Below are 23000 nucleotides of genomic sequence, written 5' to 3' on the forward strand. Positions count from 1 at the left end.
CAATGAAGTAATGGTGATAATAGGTGAGACCATCTTTGTTTGATGCATCAATTTGTTTTATTCTATCTTGCAGTATACTTTTTGAAGCTTGCGCAGTTAATCAATATATAGATGAATAATGTATGGATTAACGGGTTGAAAGTGGTATTACTAATACACTGGGTTTAAAATGTAGTTTCCTGAATACAGACAACGTTTGTATATGTATACAACATATTTGTATACAAACAAGCATAAATTACGTAATTGCCGTCAAAGAATTTGTTGATGCATTATTGGTTAGCTTGTGTGCATTAGCATGATTGACACCCCTCCGCTTAATTTGTATTTAATTTTAGTCCGGTTGCCTTTCACTTGCGTTTTTCAGGCAGTGACCTCACGGCGCCATATTAATATGCTTCCTCCCTCCCTCCCCCTCGCTTGCTCAATGTTAGCTTAGCACTAGCTAGCAGCTCGCTGCCAGTCTGCTTCTCACATCCACTGGACTGACAGAGGGCAACGGCGTGATGGAAATTGACTCGCTTCAAGAGGCGCTCATAGGTTTGTTTGCTTGCTTGAGGATATTTTCATAGTCACCGGTGCTTTGTTATCCGTGTGCTCGTGTGATGTTCGTCTGGTTGAACGAACGACAAAGTGATTGGAGCGCACAGGCTAATGTCGCTGGCTAGCCGCTGCTCGTCACTAGCTAACATTTGAAGCCGTTCCACGAAAATTAATGGTTCGCTGTCTGGCGATTGCTCAGGAAAGCTCACTGTAATATTTGCTTTTAGTCCACCCACCAGTTCGAATGGCGTTCTGTCGGTGTTTCAAAACTTGTATGCTGAAAATACAAAAGAAAGCAAAGCCAAGATGAAGTTATTCAACAGTCATTTGCCGGCTACGCTGTTTGAGCATTTAAGTTAAGCTAATGGGCTAGCTCGAACTGTATGTCATCCACTTAGTACGACATGTACCTAAGCATTATTGTTAAAAAAAACAAAACGATCAGAGTTGAACACACCATCAGTTACATTTACGTCCCGAAAGCGGCAGGATATTGTCGGTGTTACGTATGGATGATTAGTAATTACTTAATAATCACCGGCTATGGATATTGAAGGGCATTTTTCTGTTTTGTGACGTATATTTATAGTAATTGACTCAATTGTCCCTGTCTTTCTTCAGACTTTGAGAAGAAAACGAAAAGGGAGCCATGTCCTTTATTGGAACAGTTTTTATGTCACATCGCCAAGACTGGAGAAACCATGTAAAGGAACATTACATTATTCTCTGTAATACATACAACGTGCTTATTATACTTTGTCACCAGTGTCTAAAGCTACTTTCCCCCCCCCCCCCCCCCCCCCCCCCCATCCCTCTAGGGTCCAATGGTCTCAGTTTAAGAACTACTTTCTTTTTAAATTAGAAAAGGTCATGGATGATTTCAGAGCCTCAGCTCCTGAGCAAAGAGGCCCCGCTAATCCCAATGTGGAGTCAATTCCATTTGATGACATGAAAGAGAGAATCCTGAAGATTGTTGAGGGATATAATGGGTAGGTAGCCATTTAATGTGGTATTACACAATTCAGATTTCTGACAGTGCCAAGCCCTGATCCAATACCTTTATAATGCAGTAAGAATGTCAGGGTGTGTGAAATGGATATTTTTCAGAATAATATAATAAAATGTGTCAACTAATGCACCTGTATTCTCAGTATTGTTGAGAACTTGAGAGACATTGCTCCCATTCATTTATCGTGCGCGGCCATAGAAATATGCAAAGTCAAAGAAAAGTGTGCATATGGCTTTTGTGACTCAAGAAATGCACGCAAAGGTTGTCATTTGTTGTTTTCCTCATTTCAGAATTCCATTCACCATACAACGCTTGTGTGAGTTACTCACAGAACCCAAGAAGAACTACAAAGGAACGGATAAATTTCTTCGGGGTGTGGAGAAGGTCAGTGATAAACGTGGGAATCATTTTTGCTTCTTTACTGGAAACTAAGTCTGAGTAACTGACTTTATTTTCATCTAGAACGTAATGGTGGTGAGCTGTGTTCATCCAACGTCAGAGTAAGAATTAGCCACCAAAAGCGCAAATGTTGTGAAACCTAACTTAGTTGTGACTTGAGTGTTGCCCGTTTGCTTGCAGAAAAAACGGATGCAGTGCTGTCAATAGAATGAATGGAGTAATGCTTCCTGGGAACACTGCTTCTTTCACAGAGAGGTTGGGCTCAAGACCTTTCTCCTTAGCGCAGTTTTAATGTGTCATAATAACGGTAGTCAATGGCATCGTATTCCTGTCCTTTTGGTATTTTTAGAAAAGTAAACGGTCCGGGAACTCCACGGCCGCTCAACCGACCAAAGTTATCGCTAGCCAACTCCCTTGCAGCTAACGGCCTGCCCGACAGCACAGAAAACAAAGACCTCCAAACGGGCCAAGAAAGTGTTAAAGATGTTTCTGGAAGGTATGTCTGAATGTGTGCAACACAATCTCCTTGCTCCTTGCTTAAATCCATACTGTTATCTAACCTTTTGCTTTAGTGAGGTGTCAGCCTTGGGAGATAGCCCGGGGAGTACGGTAAAGAACAAACATTCAGATGCAGAAGAGGACATGGAATCTGAGCAGCTGGAGGTGAAGAGACTTAAGTTTGGTGAGGAGGAGGAGGATGAGGAGGAGGATGATGAAGAGGACGAAGAGTATGCAGAAGAAGAGCAGGAAGTGGAAACGCCAAAGCCCTTAAATGCCACTTGCCTCTCCAAAGAAGCAGAAGCTATGGTCCAAGACCAAGTTGAGAAAGTCACTTTCAAGGAAACCTCTACAGCCGTGGAAGACCAAGGTTTGTGTTTCAATGATTTTTTTACATAGTTCCCCTAAAATTGCTCCAAAAAGTGATGCTAAACGACTTTCAAATCATAATTTAGTGCGATATACTTTTTGCACCTTGGCATGGATACATCTTTGATACTGACTGCGCATTGTCTCACTGTTAAAGAACCAACAAGCAGCACTCAGACTGACGCATGTCCAGACTCCAGCCCGGATGGAAAGCAGGCTGAAAGCGAGGTGGTGGCGGGATGCGGATCGCAGCGCGAAGTCACTGACATGGATCAGACTGAGCAGTCGGCATCTACTTGTGATGCCACCAGCCCAGAGACCAGTGCGGACAGCGAGGACAGTCACGGCGACCCAGTCAGCAGCAGCTGTAGTAGCACCAGCGGCAGCAATAGTAGCAGTTGTAGCACCGACGAGAGTGTAGAAGGGGCCCGTGAAGATGTCGCGCCCACTCCATCCAGTAGTACCAACGAGCCAACTACAGAGGGCGCCATGGAAAGCGCCTGTGTGGACCCTGGAGCTGCTGACGAGCCCATGGAACAGGACTAGACTGAAAGACGACCCCCCTCTCTCCCCCTCCACCCTGCAGTCATGTGACGCCACAAACCAGCTTGTCCTTGAATCCAGCTTGACTGTCACTGGGAATGAGGATAACTTCACCTCATACACAAACACCTCGTCCGCTCTGGGACGTGCCTCCAAAACGGCTACCTGGCATTGATGTGATCAAACTATATACTGATATAAACTTTTTATCCCTTTTTTTTTTTTTTTTTAACTGGAATATGTTAGTAATTTTTTTTTTTGCTTTCAGCGGCCTTTTTCACAGTTGGATTTTTTTTTTTTTATTAGTTTTCGTGGGCTGCGATGGTCATTTTCTTTTTGGTGCCACCCATTCCATTTAAGGCAGGATTGACATGATGCGCCAGATGACATGAGTCAGTTTATGCGGCTGGCGGTTTTCTTTGCAAAGGTGCTGGAGTTGCGCATTGACCTGATCCCAATCCCCCACCATCGCTTTTTATGAATTTACGTTTCCATCCTTGCAAAACGGGATGAATATTTTCACGGTGTGTGCCATGATTGAAAACAAATTTTTGCTTGATACACTACCAATCTCACTCATACGATCAGATGCTACATTGCAGAGTCCTCTGGAAAATGGCAGGTGAATGCATAGTCACCAATATTTATATGATCATTTCAGTCCTATTGATTATTTTTGGACTTTGTTTTGTCTGCCGGTTGTAGTTTCCAAAACCAGCTGTAATTACAAAGATGACGTCCGCTTTCTTTCTATTGTGATGTCACATTTGTTTCACCGACTGATTTCAAAGCAGTCGCCGGTTGCAGTTCTCCACCTCTTTCTGCAGCTGTACTTTTTGATATTTAGGATTTTCAATTTCTGTAAAGTAGATTTTTGTAGATTGTAATACAGTATGTGTTCACTGCCTTTGTGGAACCATATATAATTGTATAATTTCTGTGTATACTCTGAATGCTTTTGCTTTCAAATGGGGTATTCAGAAGCAGCAATAAATGTTAACATTTTTCTGTGTTGGTCCAAATCATATTTATCGTATATCATTTTTTTGCTTTTGCTTTTTGAATGTCGCTTAAAGAAATAGTGACTGTATACACTAGCTTGTGCAACCAAAAAGTACTTTCACTTTAACACTTGGCTTCAGCAAAAAGAGTTTCAAGGAGTCGGGAATTGGAAAAATGAATGCAGCAGAGTTGGATGAGTCGAGACTTTGCGTCAGCCTAGCAACAGTCTTCTCAACAAAGAGCTATTGGATCCTTGGGGTTAACTAGTTATGAGCTCGTCCCAACACAACTCGCCACTGAATGAAGCAAATCAAATCAGGAGCTTTGGAGATATGCTGGTGGGAATAAAAACACATAGCAGAAAGTCTAATAACGTGAAGAATAATTTCCTTTGACCTCTGAGGACAAGAAAAAAGTGGACATTATTAAAAGCTACTGTTAGAATACAGGGGCCTTGTTTCCAGGGATACCAGAGGAGGTCAGGGGTATATTAGAATCAGCTTGACACCAAATGAACTTTGGACAGAACTTTCATTAGACAGGTATCCCCTTTTTTTGTCACGTCTCCACTGGACACTATTTTCATACGACCTTCCCCAACATGAGAATTTAAAAATTGAACCAAGGTCACATGAGTGCATAATAAATTGTTGAAGATAAAAAGAAAACACTTGTATTAGGATTACATTTGATTTAATTGCAAATCGCTCTCATATGTCCGTGGTGAGATTATACCGGTTTGCTTTCAGAGGGGTCAATCCCGGTGTCATCCAAAAGAGGGCGCTGTGTAGTTTCCAAGCTTGACTAAGAAACACTACCTGTAATCAAACTGCAAATAGTTCTCGTTCTTCTTGCCAGTGTTGTGACAATCGGTGTGCCTCCGAATGATCTTCCTTGAAAGGCAATCCAAAAATAAATTTGAAATACTTTCTGTGCAGGAAAAAAAAAACGGAATCAGGGAATGTTATCAAAACCGCAGTAATTTCACGAGTAGACAATATTATTTACATTGACCTTAAACATCAACAGCTAAAAATGCATGTACCCATTTGCTATGCACAATTTCTGTTTCACTACCGAATTTGTAGAAATACCAAATATAAGTCATATTGTCCACATTAAATGATCCAAATGAAATCTTATCAATTGGTCAGGTTGTGGTTTTTCTGTAAGAATGACCACACACAAATAAAGTCCAATTATTAATTTTACCCAATGTGGTTTTGATCCTATATAAACCCCTCCCATGTCCCTCCTCACAACCACTCTGAGTAATGGCACTGAAGGGCCTTGTTTAGAACAGCCTAATGCTTTTAGAGGCCATTAGCAGAGTTATGATCTGGTCTTTGCACCGGGTTGTAAAAAGTGTGAACGTGAGACTAATAAAGGTGCAATTACCCCAACTGAGTGTACGTGTGCTAATATTGTATATGAGCGTTGTGCAGCTGAGGAGGTGGGCTCCTTAGATGCTTTATGATGATCATAATGGATTGTTTTGGCCACACCAGAGAAGGTAAACAGAGTATTTGTCAGAGCCAAAATACGGTGTCTCCGATCACAAATAGGAACATAAAAATCTACTTGCTTTCCTTTTGGACCATTGTGCAAAAAATAGTGTTTTGTCAAGGAGTTGAGCGTTCATTAATCAAAAAAAAGTATTTTTGCCAAGTCTACCCATGTACAATGTACTGAATTAATGATGCCTTCAATCTCCTTGGTGAAATAACATTCGGGTCAGCTGCAGCAGCAGATGATGAGCCACTCTCTTTCTTATCTGTTAATGGATGAGTTCTTATGCTGACTTTTAAAGAGGCATGTCAAACAGAAGTGGATATAAAAGATATAAATGCTCTAATTCCCAAAAATAATACATGTAGAAATATTTCGATGTGCCGTGAAGTTGCTCATTACGTCTGGCTTGTTCTGACGGGGGGGGGGGGGGGGGGGGGGACACTAAGCCTCAACAATGTGAACTTTGTGTGCCAAGCTCTTAACTGGTCTAAACTAAATGCACAGAAGGCTGCAACAGATAGAAAACGGTGCAGAGCGTTCGGCGAGGGAAGGTCATCGTGATAAAAGAGTCGAGCTAAAGTCATGACCTCATTACAAATTCAACACGGGAGGAGGCAATGCTGTGATGGTAATAACAAAAAAAACATCTGGATGTGCTATTTAATATAACTACAAATAAACACAGTAGTGTCTGGTTTGTGCAATTCCAAGACATGAAAATTGTATTTTAGCATAGGCCAGTTATTACATGTATGTTGCAAGCGGTCCATTGTTTGTTTAATTCTAGTTCCGAGCAAGTATACTCAACAACTCCAGCAAACAATTCCAACCAAGCATGCTCATCATATATAAAACAATAATTTATTTCTGTCATTTTACAGGATGTCAAATTTTGTGGCTAACTAAGGATTTATCAAGCTGTTGTTAAAGGCCTAAAAAAAGCAAAAGTGTGCTTAAACACAAACACAAAGTCAATAATATATGAAATGCCTTTTTCTAAACATAGGCACAAACAAATATTATGATGATCTCTACAATATGTAACAGATGTCACTGATGGTCATAACTTTGGAAAATCAGCACCATAATAAGAACATATTATATTTAAAACTTTTACATTTTCTGCCAACATTTATTTACAAAAGACCTTTTAAAAAGGATTTTATACTTTGCAGAAAAAACAAGCACTTGGACTATGCAAAGCAGAAGAACACTGACAAAGGTTATACGCTATAGTAAGAACAAAAACATATTGTAAAATTGCGTAAATGCTGGCTGTTTATGAATGGCACATTTCGTACTTTTCAATAAAAAATATGCTACTGAGATTATTCAAAAGAGCAATCACAATGGTAGAAAAGGTATTAAATTTGGTTAAAGTTTCAGTTAGTCCAGCCCACAACCAAATATAGTCCAGTCATTGAAGCAATGCCGTGGAAACTCTCCACTAAAGTCTTTTCTGCTATTTACAACTTGCCACATGGACCGAAATGGGAAGTCCCATTTCACCCCCCTCTGTCGAACCGAGAGCACAACTTAGACCGTGGTCACGGACAAGAGCGAGGTGTAGACTTTGGTGCCGTCTGGTGATTTGGTCCCGTGGGTCAGCAGTTCCTGGATGGTCATCCAGTTGTCAAATATTTTCTTATTTCTCTTTTTCATCATCTTTTTGTTGCTCAGTTCGATAATATTGGGCTCCTTCTTGTCCTCCGGAGCGACCTGCTCCTTCAGGCAATCGGCTCGGCTTTGCTTCATGAACTCGCGACGTTGCCTCTGCTCCTTGGAACGAACGGCGTGTTGCTTCCTCTCTTCCTTGCTCCAGTAGCGGCCCATCTTTAACTCGCTGATGGCGTCGTCATCCGTGGTCATACCGCTGCGCTCCTCGTGGATGCGCAGGGCGCGCTCTCGCAGCAGCTTGTCCCGAATGGGCCGCTTGGTGATGTAGCGGCTACCATCGCTACGCACCTTGACTTTCCACTCCATCTTGTGGCCCGGGTCCCCCACGTCTCGACACATACTGACCAGGCTCATCTGACTTTGGGCGTACTCTACGGCGGATTTCTGCTGGATCAGCTGCATGTAGCTCTGGTAGTGCTGGGCGTGGGCGGGGATGTGTGCGTGCTTGTAAGGAGAACGTGGCTGAGCAAAGCTCCTCGCCGGTTTGCTGGACTCTCCTACTTTCCTCTCCTTGCTTTCTACCTGTAAGGAATCCGGATCCTTGGAAAGGGCTTTGCTCCTGCCGGGGCTACAGACCTCTTGGAGAGGGGCTGCGAGAGATTTGGGCGCGCTACCGTCGGAGCTTGACGGCCCAGCTTGGTTCTCGGGCCCACGACGCAAAGAGTTGTCTGGCGACAACTCCAACGTAAGAGGGGTGCTGCGGCAGCTCTCGCCGGTATTGTAGGCACTGGAGCTGTCTTTGTCAGATTTCTCCGGCATCTCTGTAATGTCCGAGAGCTCATGGCGCCGTGCGTCTATGCTGGTGTTGTAGTTCCGGAAGCCGCTGTTGTGGAGCATCCAGGATTCGCGACACTGCTCCCGAAGCTGCTGCATCTTGTGGGCACGGACGATATTAAGGCACTCTAGCTCGATGTTACGCAGCTCCTCATTGAGAAGCTCCAGCTCTTTGTCCACGACCTCTTGGTCTTGGCCTTCTGCCCCGCCACCTTGGCTATACAAGCCCTGGATTCCTCCATTCCTCATTTGGCACTTGAGCTCCAGGAGTTCTCGGAAGCGCTCGCATTCATCCGCGGGGATACCAAGAAAGTCGGTGTCGGCGTAGTCTGCTGAGATGAACGATTCGCCGCTGAAAGGCAGGTCGGCGCTGCCGAGGGTGTCCTGGCTGTAGGCGAGCTTCCTGCAGCTGCTCAGCGTGTTGGATGCTGTTGTGTGGTCGTCAGCCATGTTCTCCTGCTCGGAACTCTCATCGTTGCGTGTGCTCTCGTCGGTGCGGCCGACTCCGCTGTCCTTTTCGTGGTGATTGGAGAGAAGTGTGGCTGTGTCAGTGGTGCCGTCATCTTCCTCATGCTTCTTCTGCAAAAAACACACCAATGTCAGTTGAAAATTGAACATCTGCACCATTTTGTTCTGGTTGGCTCTAGCAAAGTAAAAAAAATGCGCATCGATCATATTGCTGAATAATCGATCTTCACACTAAGTCTGTGTGTGCGACAGAAGCACCTGCTGTAGCATGCTGGCAGTGAACTGCATGGCCTGATGGTGCTGCTGCTCCAGCATGTCCATGTGGAGATCATCCAGGAAGTCGTTCCTGTCGTCATCCAGCCAGCCCTCATCCAGCTGAATCAAAGTAGGGAGACGTTACCAAATGTAAACATTCATCAAATGCACAACTTTGATTTGGTTCAAAAATTGACTAAATGGTCTTCAAAGACCAAAAAGTTGCATAGAGCTTCTCTAATGATCCTTAATACCTGGATCTGTGGTCTGGCAACTAATAGAGATATATTCTGGTTGCCTTCACTGGTCAGAAGCACGACTGCATCTTCACGGTTTTGGATCTCGATGCCATTGATCTTCAGGGAAACAAAAGCAGTTCAACTTAAAGCATCTGTCAGAGATGCCAAACACAAATAAGCCTAGAACCTGAACTCTCACCTGGACGATTTTGTCACCTTCTCGAATTCTGCCATCTTGAGCGGCAATGCTGTTTGGATCAATCTAAAGAACAAATGAAAAACATATACCATAACCTCACAATCGCTGGGCCCATATTGACAAACAACCATATAGAATAATCCAAGTATACCTCACTAATGTAGATCCCAGCTTCATCCTCATCGTCAGTCCTGTAACAGATGGTCAAGCCTAGTTTGTCTTGAATGTTGGCTCTGTACAGATCCACCTCCTGTTGAGACATACAGCACATCTTTGTGTCAAATATCTACATAGATACATTCATTTTTGGGGGGATGAATAAATCATTTGTTTTGGTGCTTGTTTGGAATGACAGTCGAATCTGAAATGAAATCACTGAGGAATAACGAATCAATCACTAGGCAGATGCTGGGCAGCTATTTAATTTCTAAGAGGCCCTGACAGAATGAGAAATAATGCAGTGACCAGCAGGCAGATGTAGCGTGGCTTCAACGCTGGTATGCTAATCGTTACAGGTACAGATTGTTTGTTATCCGGGGAAGGACACACATCTGTGTAGGTTAAACCCCCAAAACTGTTGTAAAACCAGACGCTCGTGTGTTTTGGACATTCTGCATTCAAAAGAGAAGAAAAGTAATTCGACTTACCTCGTATTCTAACTCTTCACGTTCTATGTCGTGATTAATCCCATCCAGGAAATCATTGGGGTCAAAGTACTCATGGCCAGGAGGACGCCTGATAAGTCAGAATGAAGGACACATTTAAAACGGGCATACTTGAAAAGTAAAATGAACTTTATCTACGTACCCGAGAGAAATTTTAAACTGAAGTGTTACCCAGAAGCCAAATTGACATGCTCTATGATTAATTTGATGAGGATATCAATTAAAGAAATACAATGTATTAATTTTGGCGGATGGCTTCTGCCCACGAGAGGAAAATTCTGCCGCACTCTCTAAGTTTAAATGGCAGACACAGAAAAAAAAACAAAGGCAATATGCAAATATCCACTCGCAACTCTCGATTTAATTTGCCTGTGTGCCCTGTGGGAGTTGTCGGCTCCTGCGACAGGTACACATGCGTAAAAGGCATCTCGTGTGATCACAGAATTGCAATGAGGTGTCATGCTCCCAATTAACTGCTGGCGTGAAAGGTTCACCTGTAACGGAGCAATTTCCCTCCTTCGAAACATAACGCGGCCGTTATTTCTCTGGCCAAAATAGAGAAAGAATGTGGATGACGAAGATGCAGTAAAATACCATTCATTATTTAAAAGCAAAGCTGCGAGAGCATTTCGATCCAAAATAGACGGAAATCATTAAGTTAGTGAGCTACGCACCATGTACACCACTAGTGTCAAACTCAAGGCCCAGGGGCCAGATACGGCCCGCCACATCATTTCGCGAAGACAAACTGTGCATCAAATTCGTGTGTCATGACTAGAATTGCAAATTGTCTTCACTTTTAATAATATCTTTTTTTTTTTAATATTTGACCAGTTTTTACTCGTCTGATTTGAAAGCGAGTTATTTGTCAGTTTGTTTTCTAGCTTTTACTGTACATAATATGAGGTGCTCATACATTTTTTTGGGGTTGACAGTCATAATGGCCCACCGAAAAAAGCTATGACTAAAATGTGGCCTGCAAAAAAAACGAGTTTGACACCCCTGGTGTACACCAACCAAAGTATGCAGAGCAAACAAACAAACATTCCATATACTGAACAAAGAAGAATTATTAGTTGGTCTATGCTTACTCCTCTGTAAGGAGGTACTCTTGGAGCACAGTCCCGGGCGGTGAAGTTGTTGGCAAATTGGCAAGTGGCATAATGTGTTGGAGGGTGATTTCAGTCTGGGTGCTGATATCTGACAGGTGGTTGTCAGCGGTGGGGGAAGAGACCAGTTTGGGCAGAGGGGCCCGGCGCAAAACCTGGACCATAATGGGATCCTTGGCTGTATGGAAAGCCTCCACTGCTTGGTCATGGGTTGCTTTTGAGAGGTCTCTGCCATTGACCTGAGATGAGAGAGGCGAGGACAGAAAATTAAAATCCCTATCGAAGCAGCACAAGAAATCATTCATCCATCTTCAACACGTATCTTGCTCATGTTCACGGAGAAGCTGAAGCCCATCTAAGTTAACTGGCAATGTATACCACTGACTCATCAACAATCAATATTAAGGCCATAAAATTTGTGTGCTACCAAAGTGCGCACAGACCCTCAAAATCTGCTGGCAACAAATTGCATACTTGTATTCGTGTCAAATACCGAACAAACATCCTTAGAGTTTGGTTACTTTTGAGCAAAAGGATGTGGTGCTGTAGGTCAATTGGTTTACCATAAATCTTCAAGGTCCATAAATCTGCCATAAATGTTCACTATCTCTTGGATGTCACTTTATGAGGATGAAACATTTCTGGAATAATAACAGAATATTTATTTTTCTGTGAAGGGCAAATACAAACCAGTTTGCTTTGTGCATGTTAAGCCTTAAGAGGAATGAGGAATATAACACAAGTAATCAGGGAGAGGATATGTGCCAACCAACAAGCAACACGGACTAATGTTAATCCCGAGCTTCAAGGATAATTGGATCATCTCACACAGACTTAAACGTCTAATTCCTCAACGTCAAAACATCGCTAACATTTTTAATGTGCAATTGAGTGAGTTTTCATATCACTGAACACAAATGTAACAAACGTTCAAAAATATACAGCTGTTGTTTTGCAACACATAAACTATGTATCCCCAAATCAGACAATATTTGTAAGAGTCATTTGCGCCCCACAGCGAGCCACGGTGTTGCACATCAACTGAGAAATACAAGCTTCTTTGTGTTTTCTTTATGCTGCGTGTCGTTTCCAGCAGTCAACCTGGTTGCCAGGAATCCCGGGGCGACTTGAAAGCAGTGAACCAGAGACAAAGCCTTTAGCCCCCTTCTTCTGTTAAGCCCGGAGCATTCTGCTCCAGTGCTCTCCATTGGGGGAAATCTCCTCCCAGCTGTGGAGGGGGTCCCACAGCCTCTATTCACTACTCTCACCTCTGACACCGAGTGGCCCTTTGCGGCACACTGGGAAAAAACACACAACACTCCGTCACTCGGGGGATCTCAGACTATATGTCATTTACCGAGGTTGAAGTTGAACATCTTGAAAATCCACGTTTACAACAAAAACATGCAAAGTAAAATGTTTTGTTTCACTGATTGCCCTTCCGTTAATCCCGGGTCCAATTTGCCTTAGCGGATGAACTTGACTCATTGTTCGTGTTGACATAACGAACCGTGACTGTCATGCAGAACTGACTCTGACAAGCCCCGGTGCATCCTCTGAGAGAGGTCTCTGTTAAATCCATTTAATGACAAGAGAAAAGCATTACTTAAAGGAATACTAATTAGTTCTAAATCACGTCTGTTTTGTTTGTGGTCAGTGAGGGATTCACACATCTGTGGTTTGGGGAATTCACTGTTGAAGGCGCCGGGTGACAAACATAAACCTCTTTTCACCAGACTGGTATCCATCTAGCACACTTGTAAACCCCAGCGTGTTGGGGGGTACAGAATACCATTTGTCGACGAGGTGGGAGTCTGATGGGTTGGCCCGGTATGGTAAACTTTGGCTAGATGAAATTTAACGTCACGAAAACTAATTGTCAACGGGGTTGCTGATACGAGCGTCAGGCCGTTTGACTGGCCCGGAAAGATCCAGACATGTATTTCTCTCTTACACACAGTGTATATAACAGACCTGGTGTTTCCTTGTGGCACATTACTGCATCTCTATATCCCAGTGGAACGCACTAAAGTATATGTACGGGTATTTCCATGTCAAGGTGTGTATCCTAAACAGGTATCTATGGAAACCTGGGGGCATACATCTATGATCACTTCTGTGTTGGATGAGAGCAATACAGAGGTTTTCTGAATGGCACTAATTAGATCTAATTTGACCGAGGTATTGATTCCAAGCAGACGTAGAGTAGGCCACTTAAATTGGCATCACAATAAACAGATGAGGCTCTTCCTAACCTATGCTTCAAGAAATGGTCTTGTTGTAAGTTTTAACAGCATACCCCTGCTCTAAACAATTCAAGCTCCCGTGATGAAAGAATAATCAAAATCCGTCAAGTCTTGTCATACTATCGAAGTGAAAAGCACAAGATATAGATTTATATGTTGTTCTATGTCTCTGTTGGGACTGTAATCCTTAATGTCATTTGCGTTGGACAAACCGAGTCTATGATCATTCCCCAGTGGCAACAGCCACCTGCTCCAGCGTTTAACAGATGTGATGGCACAACGGGGCTGAGCTGAGCTGTTATTAAAAGCCCACCGTGTCAGGCTTCAGAAGCGCAGTGTCGGGGCTTATGATCCCGTCTTTGTCACTCGACACCGTTGGTGTCAAGCCTCATTACAGTCGTGTGTGTTTTGGTAGCCGCTTTGATGGCAGTGCTGTCTGGTGCCGGGGCAGCCAGGCAGATGGTTGACCGTGACTTGTACAAACTGAGACGTTTGCCAAGCAAAAAGTCACACTGGGATCAAAGTGGCTTCTTGGTAAGACATCTTTGTCGACTCAGAAATGCAGATAATTAGGCACTGGCACCTGGGAAGCCACGAATAGGAAGCAGATCAATCGTTTCTGGTTAAAAGTGGGGAGCATGGGACTTGGCTACGTAGATTTGAGAAGAAAGCAAAGGACTTAGTAGACAAACAATAGTCGGACTCACTTAAGGGTGGATCAGAACCTCAATAGACATCTTGTACCGAGGGCTCTAATTAAGCTCCAGGTCCTCGGCACGGCGCCACAGCCATGACAGGGTGCTTTTGGATAAATTAAGATCACTTGGACTGTCAGACTGAGTTTCTAAGACCTGCACCGCAAAGTCCCTGACAAAGCGGCTAAACTTACATCTCCACATGGCACTTACCTTGTGCTTTGAAGAGAGGACAGAGGGCTTCCCTGCTGCCAGAAGGGTCAAGTTTAAAAAGAAGCCCTGCTGCGCGATAAGGCTCGGGATTTTTATGGTCATTATGAAAAGGGAAAACAGTTCCCTTGAACACTGTGAGCACTCTTTAATAGAGCTTGATAATATTTGGACTGAAGTCCCTGTGTACACAAAAATAAGCACTTTGCTTTCAGCAACGAGCGACATCAGCGATATGCTATCCGTTGCTTGGGCAGCAAGGTCAAAGATATCAAACACTTTTAGGACACATCAAAGTCATGCCCTCGCTTAGCCAAAACCTTGGATTTATGTCAACAGTATGAATAAATTGCAGTGAAATCCCACAGTTGAAGGACATATGTTAAAGCTTGTGTTCAGGGACTTTGTTAAACAATACACTGACAAGCTTTCTATTTCATTTTAGTTGCAGGCGAAAAAAAAAAAAGTGCAAAACAAGCAGCCTGGTGTTAAATATAAACTTTAGTAAAAGTCAACCCGGGGTTAAAGGCAGAACACGCCGACTCAGCAGTGGAGTGACAATAAGGAGGTGGGTGCACACTAGCAGACACATTGAGAGAGCTGTCACCTCTTCATCATCCTCTCCCTTTAAGCAAAGCGCGCCACCTCACAGTGACCCCTGCAGCCAGAGTTCAGGCTCCTCAGCTGCGACAGCAACTCCACTTGATTTTTGCGACCCCTTTAACAAGTTACTGCTTCGGGCTGGTGTCAAAACAAAACTGCAAAGAAGCAACTTGTGCGACCTTTCAAGCTCTCACTGAATAAGCTTGGTTACAGTACCTGGCAGACTTCATAGAGGAGTTTATAATGTTCCTGCGGCTTCTGCAGGGTGCAGAGACTGCATCCCATGATGGAGGAGCTCACACCGTGCAGGCTCCCCCTGCGGCCGCTCAGGCAGTGGAGAGATCTTCCTCCTCCTTTTGGAATGATTCCCTTTCTGTTTGACTGACAAGGCTGTAGTCTCCCAGCTTGTGGCCGTCTCACCCTTCTGTCTCTCACACACTCCCCCTCCCCTCACCTTACATACTCCCTCTCAGCCCTCTGCTGAAGTACCAGTGGCCGGAGTCAACATTGGGCTATATACGCCTCCTCATGTTTATTCAACAGCCGCTCATTGTAGATTCATGACGAAGGCTAATTTACGGATTGGGGCTCGTGTCCAATCATTTAAGCGCATGGCCGTCCAATTATAATATGGATATATATTATTCATATATATAATATGTAAAAATAATTATTATTTAAATTATGATTTATTTAATTAATAATAATAATTAAATAATTCCTCATTTAATTCTTAAAAATAATGATTCAAACAAATGCTCATTACTATATATTATGATCATTTATAGCTTGGATGCTTTTGACGTGACCACTTTTGCAACAGACGCTTTTAGTTAGATTTACATTTAGCCTCATGTTTGACACTGACAAATATTAGAGAAGGCAACTGTGTATTTTTTGTGACAGAAAATTCACCACAGTTTTAAAAGATTCAATACAAGAGAGGAATTCTGCCTTCACACAAGAATATTACTTAGCTTTGAGAAATTATAGACTTAGTTTATTGTAGTTACACAACTGTACTAAAGAATGCTGAAATGTATTTCTAATATCATAATTAACCAGGAAAGTGTATTTAATTCCATTTTTTTATTTTCTCCCTTCTAATGAAATAAAAACAACAATGTTCAGAAAAGTGTCACAACAACACTGTTGGACTCCAACCACAAGTGCACAACATTACAAGTATTGTCTTATTATGACACAAAAATGTACCTTTTTATAATAGTAGTTTTTGTATTTGATCTTGAAGCCATTGTGGTTTCTCAGCATACAGTTCATAACTCTGCCAATGTGTTAAAGAACACGCATGGACCTCTTCCCTGTTAGTGTTTACTCGGAAAATAAAATAGGCCCTCACGGTGGATTGTGGATTCTACCACACTAATCCATCAAAAACAAACAATTCATTCTCTGTGCATTTTTTATCAACATGAATCCAAAGCCAGGGGAATCAAATAAATCAGATAAATATTGCTGTTGGAGCTCTCCAGCCTAGCCAGACAAACTTCACCCAGTGGAGCATCCAATGTGTTGTGACACACTGTTCTTCACACTGTCCGACGCCGTGAGTGGGGACGACTCGTCTGGCTGCATAAGCCAGCTCTGGCATCGGTCCTGCGGTTTCCCCATGGTGCTATTTTGCCAACTAGAGATAAATGTGCAGTAGAGACAACCACAGCGATTCCCATTCATGTCTGAATTCATAGCAATCGATGGGGGTGTGAAGATTTTGGTTATGTTAATAATATCCCTACAATCATACAGGATGGATAGTTTGGATTTAGTCTTTGTCCAATCAATTGCAAGAATAGAATTGTAGTGATGGGAAAATAAAATACTTGTATTTTTTGGACTGGACAACGAAACTGACAGAAATCTTACAATAATGCACTTAGGACCAACAAAAAGTTGCCAAGGGCAAACTATAAGGTATCGGTGTGAATTTCACAATCATTCTTAATTAGTGGAGGACTCGGTTGTGGGGGTGCACGGCTAAAACTTTTATCCAGTGCACCATGAAAAGCAATTCTATGCTTACATTAGTGGTACTGTTGCGCCCGGGGCTGGGATCAGCGGAGAGTTGTAGCTGGCGCTCTCGTCCTACTAATCTTTCTTTCACACTGAGATTATCCCATTTGGAACGGAGACAACGCTCTGATATGAACAAGTGAGCTAAGGGTGTTACGCTACAGCTGCACAAAAATGTGCATATTAAAGAGTAATCTGCAGCAAAACAGGACGGACAAAGAAAGTCAAGTGAGGGCCTTCTCAAAAAACAAACGGCGGGTGAATTAACTCCACACTGTCCATGATTGTGTTCAGACATTTCATTTGGAGACTGCTTAGTATATTTCCAGATTTCTCCGGTGACAAGACCTTTTTGGTCCATGCTGTGTGGATCGCTGCGCAGGTTAAACAAACATGCTGCTGCTCATTCACGACAGGTTTTATTCATTACTGGTCTAGACGCAGACTCAGTATCAAAGAGGATTTTTATCTCAGTAGGAGAGACCAAACAATAATAAAGAAAAAATGTAGCATGGGGAGTTATCAGAAACATTAACACTAAAAGTCTTCTACGGTGTTGTGGTTCTCCAGAGCATTTGATCCGGATCATTCAAAGTCATGTTGGCTCTTGGGTCAGTGTCCCGCAGGGCCTGGTTTAGTAGCCATGGATTTGCTTTGACTGTGGGATCAGGTGGCCCTTGATATATCATCTTTGTATAGTTTCATAAGACTTGGTCTTGGTTGGAAATCTCGTCTTTTATGTTGAGCAAAAAGTATGATGCAAATCAGCAGTAAGAATCAGTGTTGATAAATGGGATGGATTTTTTTCAATACATATTTTAACCTCATCGATGGTTGGTTTTGCAGGTAAACAAAATGAACATCATTCTCTAATTAATATCTTGAGACACCCGATAGTCACCTCACACATTTATCTGTATTTACAGACCTTTCATTTGCTTTTTTAATGAAACAAACAATGTGCTTTTTATTGTGCTATACTGGCACCGGTGATTGGATTAAATAGAGCAAGATAAATGAATGTTATAGCTACATTTTATGCATGTTATCATATGCTCAGGCTTAAATGGTTTCGAATTAAGATTGGATTTGTTATACAGGCACTGCATACAACAATAACTGTAGTAGCACAAAACTAATAAATATTCAATTCAGGGCAAATTCAAACACCAGTGGGCCAAGCGCCCGTTTGCCTCACATTTTACCAAAGGTGAGTGCAAAGGTGGGGTCACAAATAAATGATCATCTTTGTCCGCAAAGCACAAGATTAATGACTGCACATCTGTGGAATTTGCATAACCTGACCTCAGTAATTCAGTCGGCCTTGTGGAAAATCCAATAGCTCTACGTTGCTGAACTTAAACATCCGCAATCACGATAAGCTTTTTTTTTCCATTGTGGACTTTACAGGATGTGGTGTAAAAGTACGCAGAAGGGGATGAGGTGGTAGACATAGGACACCGATGGCTGTAACTGATAAAAAAAAAAGAGGGAATTAGGTCTCTTCAGTTCCACCCTATACTTAATACACTGTCCAGACAGCAGGATGGGGGGAAAGGAAGACTCAATGATCAGAAACCGATAAAGTGAAAGAAAGAGGAAAACGAAAACTGGCTCCATATTAAAAAAACAATGACTACGGGTCTATTTTGGTAGACGTAATGTGTAAAAACTGCGATATCTTGATTTCTGTGGAGGTGCAAGACTCATTTATCACGTTTGGCAGTTTGACATTCTGACAATTTAGAAGCTGATAGTAGACTAAATGGCAAACAAGTTAAACTTCATTCGCAAATGGAGATGTTGCTGGTCCTTATGAACATATTTTGTACGTTTGAATTATTTAGTTTTTGTGGTATTGATTGTTGAACAATAACAACACCAACAAACTAAACTCCCAAACTTTTGAAACAAATAAATGAAAAAACAGACAAGCATTGAGACTAAACTCCCATCAACATGGGTGCCAACTGACAAGAACGACACACAGAAGCAACAGGTCAAACAGAATGAAAGGAGGCAGGGACCTAAATACAAGCCAACTGACGAGACAACAAGGCACACTTGTGGAGGTAAAATGGCCGAGGGAGCTGATTGGAAGACGTGGGAGCGGCTTGACGAGCGCCCGATTTGCAGTCCAAGCCAAGAACCAGATGAAAACGAAACAACGTGATGCCAAACCGAATACAAATCTAAACAAGAATACAGCTCATGACTAAAATGACTGACATTTATTGTGAAGGCTGTAGTAAAATCAACACAACACAAAGAATGTAACGAATAGCTGAACCGTAAGAATTGGAGTTCTGGGCTGGTGACCGGTTTTAAGGTAAACCATTGTTCTATAAAGTCACCATTTCAAAACTGCTGAAACTCAAGATCTGTTGCCCCCTTTTTTTTCTTTGAAACACCACTTCAGCCAAAGTAACACAAACATTTCAGAGTGACACATTTTAGAGCTGAATATTGTGATGCCGTAAAATTGCAATAATTTCGCTCATAAGACGTCCGAATCTGATACTGGCCAGCTATGTCTAATTAAAAGCAAACAGGTTTGCTCTCTGAACATGGAAGGTAATGTCGTAAAAAAATAGATTAGGTGACATCCTCCAATTTGATTTCGGTCATATCTTAGTTACCTTCCGCTTGGCAGGGGGAGAAACCCATGAGTCTTCTAATCTGAAGAGGATATGACGGGAAAAGAGAATACACAATGCTCGCGAGCTCTCGAATGGAAATGCCAGGAGAGAGAATAAGATCAGACAATGGCACAGGATATACTGCAGAAAACACTAACACGATACGAAACTAAATATATGAAGTAGTGAAATAATGCAGTTCTCAAGCGTAGCGTTGGGGTATGAGTCCGTGTAAGCGTGTGTGTATCGACTTCTCTGAAACACTGAGCTGTGCATAATTCATCAGACAGCTGTCAGCTTTGTATTCACATTTTAGATGAGGTGCCAAATCTTATGCCAGTAGGGACTGAGGCCAGTCGCAACGACAGCTACCGCAACAACTTCATTGAACGCTAAAACAAGTGACAATGACACAACCATTATGTCCGTGTACTGTATTCACTGAAGACCGATTAGCTCCAAGGCCCTCAAAAATGTGCATTGACAATGAATAGCTTTTTGTTGACGGCTTTTACACAAACATCATACCTCAGAAGTGACGTCATGTTTTCGCCGTATAACCCCCACGCTTCTGCCGCTAACTAGTGGGCAGATTTACCACGTTTCCAAAGAATAGTCAATCAAGTTTGCTAGATAAAAAAAATAAGAGGGGAGGGATGGTTGCTGAGTGATTAAATGAGTCAATATCTAATCCAAGTGAAAGCATGCAATGAGAAGACTGCTTCACGGGCGAATGTGTGTGTTTGGATGGACAGAGACAAGCTCAGTAATTCTGGTGTGTCTGTTTTGAAATATATCCCTGCGTGTTTGTGTTCAGTTGTGTATTCACAGCTAGTAATAATAACAATGGATGAATATGACAATGGAGCTAGTAAAATATCCAACTAACCTTTGTGACTATAAAACAACAGGTCACATGTGAATGATGAACAAGTCCTATAAACAATATTTACAGCCTATTATCCAAATGCCGCGACATTCCCGCAAAAGGTAATTTGTGTGCGTGTCAGAAGAATAATCAAGCAGGACATAAAAAAAAAAATAGATATTATCGACACAGGTAGTCTACGGGATGCGCACGTATATAAATCTATTTCAAAGACACATTAAGGATGCCTTTAGAACCGGAGGGTCACGGTTGCAGTCCGGCTGCAGATAAAAGAAATGGCAGCTAGTTGTCGGAGAGATTCTGGTTCTGACTGCTGCCAAGGTGCCCTTGAATAAGGCACGCTAGCGCCACAAGCACATCCATTTCGAACGCCTTCTTCTTAAACAGGAGTGTTTCGACCAATGGAACAGTTTTGGTCTAGTGAGGTCACTGAGGAACAATGATGGATTTTGTGGTTAACACTCGTCAAACGTCTCACGACCACGGTTTAACTGCTGAAAATCAATCGTGATTAACGAGAGCTACCTCTTGTGAAGAATTTTTACACTCATGCCAATCTTTAGTCTGCCGCAAGAATTTAATTAAAGTGTGAGAAACGCTAGCAGACGTTTGGACGACTCAGTAAATCTCCTTATCAGACCAAGGCGGTGACCTCGGAGGTCTAATGGGTGACAGATTTTCCGCCGCTATTTTTCCTCCTGCTGAGACAGTAAGTAGATCGAAAAAGAGATGTCATGATCCAGATTTGAGATCATAATTAATTGATAATGGCCATGGTTACGGTAAGGAGCCAGCTCAAGAAGAGAAACATCAGAATGCTACAGGAGAAAGAAAAAACAAGAACACAAGGGAGAGTTGATGAAGGGGTGGTTTGTAATCAGAAGGCATGAGGAAAAGAAGGCATAGAAGCGAGAGATGTAGAGGAGGCCGTGATTTTAGGGGTGAGAGGGGGGATGGTTTGATCTGGGACCTCTCCGATCCTTTGGTGCATGTGACGGGCCCGACTTCAGACAGGGGATTAAGATCATCAGGGAAAGTAATGAGCACAGAGAAAGCATTCAGGAGGTCAGACGCTCTCTGAAAGAAACAATTACTCACCTTAACCGCCTCTTAGGAAAGCCTAAACATAGTGATCAGTGCTCTTTTACTTCAGATTAGACGGATAAAGATGAAGACAGAAAAGCCCCAGGATGAGCCCAACCACAATTAACAGGATGTCATTTGTTCCTCTTAATAAAGAGTCTTTGAGGTGATAAAACAATCATTTGAATTTAGGACTTAAGTCATGAGATTTCACGCCCGATGAACACTGCAGTGACTTGTAAAGCAAGCAGAAATCTTCTGGTCGTGTAGACTGCTCGAAAATGGTCTTACATTTATTTCAATCATCTAAAGTCATCTAAAATATTTGCTCTCAGTATTGTTTAAATTCTTACGATGCATGAGGCTATCATCTTCCACAGGATCCATCCGACTGTTGCTCATGTCAGAAGGAGTCATGTTCACCGGTGCACATTCCTGCCTCCCTTTAATCCTGCATTTTCAATTAGTCAAGAGAGTGCAGCCGCCCAACACGTGTTGCAACTCAATAAAGACGAGACGCTCTGATCCATCGGCCTCAACAATCCAGCATTGTTGTGGGACAGATGAGTGACGGGGATGGTGGGGGGTACACACACATTGTGGCTACTTTGTAGCTGTCAATCAATCTGTGTGTGTGTGTGTCATAGCTGGCCCGGCTGTCTGAGCACTGGCGGGATGCCTCGAAAAGCAAGCGAGGTGAGAGGTCATTGACCACACGGCAGTCAAGCCCAGAACAATCTCTCACCGTGTGCCTTGGAAAACACACCGGCCACAGCCACCACATCATTATTCAAATAGGTTCCAAGACAGCATATAGTAATTTATCAAACATATATTTTGTTTTTGCCTCTGAGAGTAGCGGTTAAGGAGGAATTAGCCAATGCGCCAGTCGTGGCCAGCTGCCAATTGGACAAAACGATTCCAGACAACAGAACAAACAGACTGAGGCCAACAAATGACAACAAAGTTAAAAGAGCGTCACTGCGAACCCTAACGTGTGCCCGTCCGAGTTGTCGGCTGGAATGACTCTCAGTAACACGGCATGCAAGGAGAGAGCAACAATGTTGAAAAGTGTAGAGTACAGAACCCTTGTCGTCAAGGAAACCCAACCTATTCCTGAACGTCACTATGGCAACATATTAGTGGAGACCACCTTCCAGAGCTGACGTGTTGCTCTTCGTGTTTTTTTTTTTCTTCCTCACTTTACGGTGAACTACGAGTGTACGCGGCAAACAAGAAGGAACACAACTTGTGATACGATGTTTTGACTTTGAACATGAATCATTTAAAATAATCCCCACCACAAATAGGTCTTTCCTCCAAGGTTTGAGGGTGTAAAGTGG

At 42.7% G+C, this 23000-nt stretch overlaps 2 protein-coding genes across 2 annotated transcripts in view; one reads left to right on the top strand and one right to left on the bottom strand.

The window, feature by feature from the left end:
• The first annotated feature begins 363 nt into the window (after positions 1-363).
• ppp4r2b (protein phosphatase 4, regulatory subunit 2b) lies at positions 364-4399 on the top strand. Its single transcript, XM_085924999.1, has 9 exons — positions 364-540; positions 1165-1246; positions 1362-1532; positions 1843-1936; positions 2015-2052; positions 2132-2206; positions 2301-2447; positions 2524-2819; positions 2976-4399. The coding sequence occupies exons 1-9, from the start codon at positions 507-509 to the stop codon at positions 3362-3364; spliced, it is 1326 nt and encodes a 441-aa protein (XP_085781125.1). The 5' UTR covers positions 364-506; the 3' UTR covers positions 3365-4399.
• Positions 4400-6536: 2137 nt separating this feature from the next.
• The window catches only part of pdzrn3b (PDZ domain containing RING finger 3b), a 48046-nt gene continuing 31582 nt past the window's right edge, over positions 6537-23000 (bottom strand). Inside the window, exons 4-10 of the mRNA XM_085925022.1 lie at positions 11244-11500; positions 10135-10222; positions 9639-9737; positions 9488-9550; positions 9304-9405; positions 9053-9169; positions 6537-8905 (exon numbers count right to left, since the gene is read on the bottom strand). Of these exons, the coding sequence (XP_085781148.1) occupies positions 7412-8905; positions 9053-9169; positions 9304-9405; positions 9488-9550; positions 9639-9737; positions 10135-10222; positions 11244-11500 (2220 nt within the window). The 3' untranslated portion in view covers positions 6537-7411. The remainder of the gene's footprint in view (positions 8906-9052; positions 9170-9303; positions 9406-9487; positions 9551-9638; positions 9738-10134; positions 10223-11243; positions 11501-23000) is intronic.

This window comes from Syngnathus leptorhynchus, chromosome 11 (assembly GCF_054491065.1).
Source record: "Syngnathus leptorhynchus isolate UIUO chromosome 11, UIUO_Slep, whole genome shotgun sequence".
In the NCBI taxonomy this organism is placed as follows: domain Eukaryota; kingdom Metazoa; phylum Chordata; class Actinopteri; order Syngnathiformes; family Syngnathidae; genus Syngnathus; species Syngnathus leptorhynchus.